Raw genomic sequence first — 9,584 nt, forward strand, 5'->3', positions numbered from 1 at the left:
TCCCTCTATTCCCGATACCCATCCTTTTCTGACCTGTCCCAAGCTGCCACCACATCACTGGCTCCCGGCCACATCATATCCAACTCTAACTTCATCCCTGGATCTACTCTCAACCTTGATCTAAAGCTCATCTCTGAACTTCTCTCCATCTCCAACCTCAAACCAAAGGAAGCTTTTCCTTGTGTTTTCTCCCAAGAGTTTTATAGATTCAGCTTTTATCATTAGGTATTTGACTCATGTTGAATTAACTTTTGTATATGGTATGAGGAAAGGGACTAGGTTCATTCCTGTGCATGTGGATAACTGGTTTGCCCAGCACCATGTGTTGAATAACTATCCTTTCTCCCATTGAATAGTCTTGGTAACCCTTGTTGAAAATCATTAACCATTTATGCTTGGGTCTCCTTCTGGGCTCTTTGTTCTCATCCACTCCATCTGTCTAAGTGTGTTGAGCACAATTTTTGCCTCTTTGTCACATCATATCCCACAACCATATTCAAAGGCAAGAACCAAGGATACGTGGGTGTGTGTGTGTCTCTCTCTCTTTTTAAATCAGGAATACTTCCCAGGAGTCCCTGGACCCAGCAGACTTCCTCTTAAGCAACGGTGTCCTGAAGCCAGTTTGTACCCACTTGTGAAAGCAGCCCATTCATTTCCTAAATTTTTGTGAGCTAGTTGCTAAACACATGAAAACCTTTGACATTGCTGTGGTGGGAGCATTTGCCCCAGGCAACTTGGTAAATGCTACAAACCCGGACTTCTTTTCACCAGCACACTATTGCCCTGAAACCTTACTAGTCAGAAGTGGATGACAGGGCCACTCCTAGCTAAGGGAGTCTGGGAAAGTGAGTGTCTGTCCTTCTCGGCCTCCCTCAAGGGAGGTGGGCTTTGCCAGCAAGCAAGAAAGGGAGAGTCGGGAAAGCAACCACTGCTGTTTGCCACTAGTGGCTAACACTAACGGTAGGAACTTTCTGTCGTCCCCTGAAAGGATGCCTTTCGAATGTCTTTAACTGCCCCGGACACCAGAGTGCTTGAGCTCAGTGCTAGGATGGACTGAGCTCTAGCAGCTGGCATAGGACGTATAGGGAGGTGCGGGGAACGAGGGCAGGCTTTCTAAACCGTCCAACGGGCCTGAAAAGGACGTGGCCCCAGTAGCTTCCTGTAACCACAGCTGGGAGCTGCCTTGACACAGAGACTGGAAACAACCAGTGGACATGAGGCTCGGGATGGGATGCTGACGGTGAGGGAGGTGCCCTGAGGCGCTCCAGGAGGGCCCAGGGGCTCAGGGGCTCAGAAGGTGGTAGAAGTGTTTGCTGAAGAAGAGCCAACAAAGGAAGGCCTGCCGTCCTTGGACAAATGCTCCTTGCTGATGAGCCCGTGGAAGGCCATGATCCTGAGGAGTCCGTGGCGAAACTTCTGGCCGATGAAGGCGTAGATGAAGGGATTGAGGCAGCTGTGGAGGAAGCCCAGAATCTCGGTGGCGTCCAGGGCGCGGCCGATGTCGTTGCGGCGCTCGCACGTCTCCCCGATCACCCGGAGCCTCATGAGGGTGTCTGCGACCAGGACCAGGTTGTAGGGCAGCCAGCAGAGCAGGAAGACGAGCACGACGGCGAAGATGACCCGCATGGCCCGGTGCTTCTGCCCCATGTGGGCCTGGAACAGCGTGCGCAGGGTGAGCCCATAGCAGAACAGCATGACCGCCAAGGGCACGAGGAAGCCGAAGGTCTGGGGCAGGGCCCGCATCACTATCCGCAGTCTCGTGGTATTGGCGCCCATGTCCTCGTAGCAGACCGGGCTGGAGTAGGGGGGATTGATGGCCCTGCGGAAGACGAAGATGGGCAGGGACAGCATCAGGGACAGCGCCCAGATGCCTAAGCATATGAACTTGACCCAGTGCCGCTTCTGGGTCAGCGTGCGCGTGGCATGGACGATGGCCAGGTAGCGGTCCATGCTGATGCAGGCCAGCAGTAGGATACCACTGTAGAAGTTGACTTCCTTCAGGAGCGAGACCACCTTGCACAGGGGTGTGCCAAAGATCCAGCCTTTCGCCTTGGAGGCAGCCCAGATAGGCAAGGACAGGGCGAAGAGCAGGTCGGCTATGGCCAAGTTCAGCAGGTAGACGTCAGTGACTGAGCGGCTGAGCCGACTGTATAGGACAACCAGTATCACTAGGGAGTTTCCCAGCAGGCTCAGCACGAAGACCAGGGCATAGATGACCACCACTGCATACTTGTTGAGTGACTCAGTGTCTATCCTACAAGGACCATATATTTCTGTGGGTGGTGTGCCACTGAAATTTCCAAATTCATCGTAATACCACTCATCGGTGTCATTCCACAGATTTTCCGTTGAGAAAATCATGGATCAATCTAGTTGAAAGATTCAAGAGAAAGAAATGTGATTTAGTAACTCAGATTGAAGTCACTCATCAAGGATGTGAGAATACTTATCAGAATAGCTTTGCTTCTCTGTTGGTTTGGCAACAGGAGAAGTCCTTCCCTCTCCTCTATTTTGAACTTCTTTTGAGGTCGATTTCATAGCATTGTCATTAGAGAGGAGTCCCCATCCTTGTTACCCCTAAACATCCACAGAACCATCAGCAGTGTTCAAATATCTTCCCAAATTGTGAAAGATTTTGCAGAAGCAAAATCACACCAAAAGACCAACATGTAAATCCAACAAAAATTCATCTGCTGGGAAGGAAGGGGTGCTGCCATTTCCACCCACATAGCTGCTAAGGTGGGGCCCCCAGAACTCCCAAGATCTCCAGAAAACAGTCTGAAGACCTTTGGAAGGTTACCAGTCCTGAGTATCCAGTCCTCACTCTATGCCGACTTATCAATAATAAGCTGCGTGACCTTGAGGGGGTTGTTTTACCTTTACAGATTTCTGCTTTCTCCTCTGCCCCTGGAGGGAGACAGAGTATATGACCCCTGAATCCCCTGCAGGCCTGAGGTTCTCTGAGTTCATTCCGATCCAGACATTCTAGTATGTTCTCTGCCTGCCGATACTGCATTTTTCCAGAAGACAGCATTTGAGGGCAAAGTAATAAACATTAGACTGGGAAAATGCAAGCCTCTTCCCCCCCCCCAAAAAAAGGGAGAGGCGTGAAACGAGGAAGTGACAAGACTGTGGCCCCCTTGTTACCAACCACAGCCCCCTATGAGATCGGAATTGAATAGGTGGTCACAAGGGAGGAGGCAGGAAGCCAAGAGAGTCTTCAGGTCCCAGAGAAATGGATGCATTTTCTTTTGTCTTTTTTTTTTTAAGATTTTTATTTATTTATTTGACAGAGATTACAAGTCAGCAGAGAGGCAGGCAGAGAGAGAGAGGAGGAAGCAGTCTCACTGCTGAGCAGAGAACCCGATGCAGGGCTCCATCCCAGGACCCTGGGATCATGACCTGAGCCGAAAGCAGGGGCTTTAACCCACTGAGCCACCCAGGAGCCCTATGGATGCATTTTCTAAAACACAGTCAAACCAAGTCTCCCTCCCCAAAGAAAGTCCTGGCAACAGAGGTGGCTTCCTACCTGAGGCACCCGCCAGGTGTGTCCAACTGTAGAAGGCTGGAGCTCAGAGACCAGAGGGATTTAACAGTCAGAGGAAACTTGATGAATAAAGGGAAATAGAGAAGCTTCGTCACCGCACACCTCCTCTCTGAGCCCCGCCCATGTCCGTATTTGGAGGACAGAGTGAAGTCAAGGCACCGTGGGGCTTCAGAGACTCCCAGCACCCAGATGTCCAAGCAGGGCTACCAGACATGAAGATGGAGTTAAGGGTCCACTATCTGAATTCTCCACATGGATAACTACTTTTGTTTTCTTCTTCTTGCATTCGTGTCCACTTGTTTATCCCTTAAATTCCCTTTATCACCTTTGAAGTCTTCTGACTTGCTTGGACATGAATAAAGGGGAGAGGATTTTACTCTTGACAGTAGAGACTTCAGAAGAAGTCCACTGTAGGCAGTTCTGGTAGGAGACCCCCCCCTACTTAGGAGGGACTGGGGGCCTGCCACACCCCACACGTTATTGTGGGAAGGAAGTGGAGGGCTGTCCTTGAGCTGCGTTTGGACAACAAGCACACAATTTTTCCTTCTCCTGCAGGCTTCCTTGGGGTAGCCCCCGGGAGTGCTGGAGACAGTCATGAAGATCAGAGGGAGAAGTAAACCGCCACCCACCCACCCCAACACATCAACACAACCATTCTCAACTACAGGTTGATTAGAATGGCCCGAGGCTGGGGGCAGGGACCCCAGGGAGACCACTGGAGCTGGGCCAATCTGTGACCAGAGGAGTTGGGGTGAAGCTCATCTTGCTCCTCTCCCAGAATGAAGGACGTCTTCTTGGAACCTGGCTCAGCTGTTCCCAGCAGTTAACGTGTGTCCCCTGGCTTTACTCCTCTGGTACAGTAACCACGTCTCTGTTACAACATGAACCCTGCATTATAATGACACACTTATAAGTCAGCCTTCCCTGCCAGCCCGTGAGCTTCTAAAGAATAGAGACCCTCTCTCCTTCATCTTCCAATCCTCTGCCAGGGAACAGAGTAGGTGCTCAATCCATCGTTGTAGAAGAAACATCAGACAGACCTGCCATGATTCACGGATCAGGTCACCATCCTGATTCAGAGTGTCTGTTGCTTTTGCCCACACAGTCATAGATGAGGTGTGCCTGAAAGTTTCACTTCCACACTGCCAGGCCAGTCTGCCTGGCATCGTTCTTCTCCGACCATCCTCTAGAGTTTAAAGTTAGCATCGATCTGTTCCAGTATAAAGTCTGCCCCTACCATGAATGCCCATTAATCATACCCTCCCCACAACCCCGTGCATAAATTCTGCCACTGACAAGCATGTTTTCTAAGCTAAGTCATGCTCTCCCCCTGGGTTCTCTTCTCATTCATACAAAGTTGCAGGAAGCATCAGGAGATGATTGCCCTGGGGCCACCCATGCTTTGCTTTTACTGGTGTTGGACTATTGTGTTCTGATGCCTAGACCAGAAAGGACTTGAAGTGGCGAGTCCCTGAAGGGAATGGACGTTCCCTTATTAATCATCTAGGGGAAAAGTAATTCTGGGGGGGGCGGGGCAAACAGTGACTGGTAACACAGGAGAGAACAGACTGTGGGGTTTGGCTGCCAAATGCCTAGGAATATGCTAGTGTAAGTGGAGACCATGGAGAAAGAGAGTGTCTACCATCAGGAGGTGGTAGTCGCCGGGCAGGAGGACATCTTTGCAAGGGACCCAAGGAGACAGACCAGGGCAGGAGCTGCTCTAACTAATATTTTAAGTCCCTCTTTGTCTATAACACCCTTCTGCTTTTCTTAAGCCCTGACTTCAGTCAGTCCAACATTCCAGCCTAATCCAAAGAAGGATTGAGGTAGGAGGGAAGGGTCTGGCCTGCCCTCCGGCCCAAGGAGTAAAGGAGAAGCAGTCCCTCTCGGTGGTTGTGGAGGCGGCCACGGTGGTAGCTTAGGTCTCCAGTGGGAAGGTGATCTGGACGAGCAGAGTTAAAAGGACTCTCCACTTCATGGAAGGAGAGAAAGGCAAGAGCATTTCATGGGAGGGAAAAGGCATGAGCTTGGAAGAAAATGTTACCCACTTGAAAATGTTCCAGCAAGTCGGCCCACCCGACAGATCCTCCGTACCACACCTTCCCACTTAGAACTGCTCCCTCTTCAACAGATCTGTGATGTTCCTAGCAGGAAAGCATGTTTCTATTCTGTGCGGAACATCCAGTGCCATCAAGATTGTTATGACATGTGTCGCCTGAATGCCAGTCCTCTGGCAAAATGCGGAGGCCCCTTCTTGCCACTCTGATTTGAAAATGGAAGCTTCATATGCAAGAACGTGTGAGCGGCGCAATATGGCTGGACGTGTATCTATCCCGTCCCTCTGTCAGCTTTGATGCCCACGTTGGCCTCCCTTCACGGTCCTGCAGAAGAGTCTGCTTGGACCTGGGGACCAAAATAGAGGTAGGGGAGGAGGAGGAGAGGATTCACCCCCCCCCCGTGATCACTCGCATTGCCATAGTGACAGGTGCAGGGTAAATATGTGACCTAAGATGGTCCCCGCAGAGCCAAGGTTGGGATGGCTGTTTGGCAACAACAGAAAAGCCAAGATGGCGTCTTAGTTACAGCTGGAAGCCATCTTGATGCATCAATGGCAAACCAGTCCAGGAGTCAAAACTAACACACAGAGGAAGGCAGAACTGGGAGAATCATCGAGAAACGGAGCCAGAGTCCTGAACAAACCAGAGGCAAACCTCCCTCAGTCCTTTTCAGTTCTTCACTGTTAAGACCAGTTTAGGCCGAGTTTTCTGTCACTGGCAACCAAAACTGTGACCCACTGAAAGAGTTCTAGAAAACAAGTGGTCCAGGATGAGAGGAGGGAGAGGAATGTCAGTGCCTCACGGGGTCTGGGCTGTGAGATTCAGGGTGAGCAAGGACTTAACAGGTATGACCTGGGCAGGTGCAGACCTCCAAGGCCTGACTGCCAAGCTCTGGCAGAAATCAAAGAGGAACCTTGAAAAGTAAGCACCTAAAAACCAGTCTGAGAACCCACTCCCGAATGAACTCAGACATCTTCATCAAGGACCCATAGATCTCGGCTTTGGAGTCAGACAGATGGTGCTTCATATACGGGCCTTCCTTTATTGGTTTATGATCTTGGATAAGTTTCTTTTTTTAAAAGATTTTATTTATTTATTTGACAGAGATCACAAGTAGGCAGAGAGGCAGGCAGAGAGAGAGGAGGAAGCAGGCTCCCTGCTGAGCAGAGAGCCGGATGAGAGGCTCAATCCCAGGACCCTGGGACCATGACCTGAGCCAAGGCAGAGGCTTTAACTCACTGAGCCACCCAGGCATGCCCTTGGGTAAGTTTCTTAATGTGCATCAAAATATCTTTATTCTTGGAATTAAAATTAAGATTTAAAAAGACTAAAAAAAAATCCTTATCCATAAAACTGGGGATCAGGATCCTGGCTTCGTGGTGCTGTGTGGTGATGAACTGGGGTAGAGTGTGGGTCCTGGAACCAGACCACCACGCTGCAGATCCCAGCCCTGTCCCTGGCCAGCTGTGTGCCCTTCTGAGGCTTGAATACTTGCTCAGTGCCTTCACATTCTCATCTGTCAAATGGGAAGAAAGGTAGTGCCTAGCTCATAGAACTGACACGAGGATCAATGAAATGAGTTAATTAATACATGTAAGGGACTTAGCACAGTATCTGGCAGATAATAAATGTGCATTCACCTTTTGCTGACTTGATACACATACGCACCCCTCACCCACGGTCCTGTTGGGAGAATATGCATCGAACACACTGAACAGTGCAGACCCTCTGACCCTGAAATCCCACCTAATGTAAGGAATGGAAGGGAGGGTGGGAGGGAAGACAAAGCTTATCACAGGCTTGTTTATATAGCACTGGTTCATAATGACTTCAGTACGCTTCCAAAACTTTTATACAAATTAGAGTAGATCTATAAAATGGAACACCGTGTGTCCATTAAACTCAACATGGAGAGCTACAATTAATGTTACAGAAAGGTACCTATAATAGGATGTCAAGGGCAAATGCTGGTTAGCAAACAGAATGTACAGCAGGATAACACTTTGTAATAAATGTGTGTAGACACACAGGGGAAAAATAGGAAAGAAAGTCAAAACTTTAACAGCGGTTATCTTTGGGTGGGGGTGCTTATAGAGAGTGGCTTTCTTATTTGTACCTTTGGATGTTGCCCAATTTCTCAAATAAGCATGACTTTGGCAATTTTTAAAAAATACGTATTTAGCCATTTTCACCATAAATAGATAAATAAATAAATAAATAAATGGAACTCGGTAAATAACCCTCTCATGGTCCTTTCCCCCTTCCCCACTCCAATTTGCCCGTCCGGCTAGGCTCATGAGCAGACACCCAGGATGCTGAGTCTCCTGTCCACTGAGCTCCCAACTCCTCCAGCCCTAAATGCCCTGCGTCCTCCTTCCCCTCTCCTCCTGTGTCACCCGCCCAGGTTCTCCACTGTGCTGGTTTCCAGACTGTGTTACTGAATCATTTTTAGGAGTCTTTTCCTCCTACTGGGCAATGAACAGGCAAGACTCTGGGACAGAGTAGTGATTCATACACCATCCCTTCGTTCCTTGCCCCTCCTTAAAGACAGGAACTATAAACGAGTCTATTTTGCATTCTTGGTGTCCCGCAAAGTGTGTGACACATATGAGTAGATGCCAAACAGGAAGTGGGTGGATATCCGGCGCATCCACACGGAGTCCTACGCTCAGAGGAGCCCTGAGCTGGGGGCAGAATGCTCTGCGGTCCGCTGCCTTGAACTTCTTAATAACTTCATCTTGGAACTGGTGTCTTCTGAGTGAAGTCTGGTGTGACAGGGGAGCGCGACAGGGGTTGGAGCTCAGCTCACACGCAGTCCCACCCTTATTGCCTCCTTGGGCTCAGCCTCCCACTCCCCCATCCCACAGGGGCCCTATGCCTCTGGGAGCACAGCCTTAAATAGCAAATAAAAAAGAGGGAGTCCATTAGAGACTATCCTTAGGAGCACCTGGGTGGCTCCGTCACTTCAGCAAGGCCAGGTCTTGATCTCAGGGTTATGAGTTCAAGTCCCGCACTGGGGTGACACACGGAGCCTACTTAAAAACAAAACAAAACAACAGAGTCCAGTTAAGAGAATGATCAAAGAAGAAAGAAAAAAGCTTTTCTCCTGCTTTTGGAATGAGGGGCCCCACGCTCTTATTTTGCACTGGGTGCTGCAGCCAGCCCTGGCACCAAGTAAATATTGGTTGAATATTTGAAATAAATGGACGAAGTAGTGGAGGAGAGCGAAGAGGCAGATTAGAATCTTCATCTTACCTCACTAAATGGCCCCTCCGTCCTTCCAGGAGCTCGGGCCACTTTGTTGACTCATCATCGACACCTGTCTGTCTCTTACACTCAACATTCAATCTACCAGAAAGTTCTGTCAGCTCTACCAAAATGCATTCCAGTTCCTATTTTCTCATCACCCCTACAACTGATGCCCTGGCCCCCATGCCCTTCCCTTCTCACCTAGACTACTAAAGTGACCTCCCAGTCCTCCTGCTCTTCACTCCCTTCTTTTGAAAAAAGCCAAAATCCTTTAAGTCCTGCCCCATCACTCCCCACCCCCACCCTGATCCTGCTCACCATCCCTGGGTGTTAGTGGGCTGGGTGGCTCACACAGCAGGGAGTTACTGTCTTACAGTCCTTGAAGCTGGATGTCCAGGACAATGGTGTCAGCAGGGCTGGTTCCTCCTGAGGGCTGCAAGGGAAAATCTGTTCCAGGCTTCTTTCCTAGCACCCGCTGCTTTGCTGGCCATCTTTGGCCTGTCTCTGCCTGTAGACACATCAGCCCGATCTCTGCCCTCATCGCCACATGACACTCTCTCCTTGGATGTCAGTGTCTGTGTCCAAATTTCCCCTTTTTAGAAGGACACTAGTCATGTTGGATTCTGGCGCCCTCTGGTGGCCTCATCCTGACTACTAACATCTGTGGCAACCCTATTTCTAACTAAGGTCCCATTCTGACATACTGCAGGACTCTAACATATGAATGGGGG

At 49.7% G+C, this 9,584-nt stretch overlaps 1 protein-coding gene across 2 annotated transcripts; it reads right to left on the reverse strand.

Annotated features, from left to right (window-relative positions):
* Positions 1-1,290: 1,290 nt before the first annotated feature.
* Positions 1,291-9,361, reverse strand: LOC122901736 (C-X-C chemokine receptor type 2-like). Of its 2 annotated transcripts, none has more exons than XM_044240842.1 (2): positions 9,172-9,361; positions 1,291-2,369 (listed from the first exon to the last, which is right to left on the reverse strand). In XM_044240842.1, the coding sequence occupies exon 2, from the start codon at positions 2,359-2,361 to the stop codon at positions 1,291-1,293; it is 1,071 nt and encodes a 356-aa protein (XP_044096777.1). In that variant the 5' UTR covers positions 2,362-2,369; positions 9,172-9,361. The 2 variants fall into 2 exon arrangements, with proteins under 2 accessions (XP_044096777.1, XP_044096778.1); XM_044240843.1 differs by lacking the exon at positions 9,172-9,361 and adding an exon at positions 3,530-3,554.
* Positions 9,362-9,584: the final 223 nt, after the last annotated feature.

The sequence above is a fragment of the Neovison vison genome, chromosome 3 (assembly GCF_020171115.1).
Source record: "Neovison vison isolate M4711 chromosome 3, ASM_NN_V1, whole genome shotgun sequence".
In the NCBI taxonomy this organism is placed as follows: Eukaryota; Metazoa; Chordata; class Mammalia; order Carnivora; family Mustelidae; genus Neogale; species Neogale vison.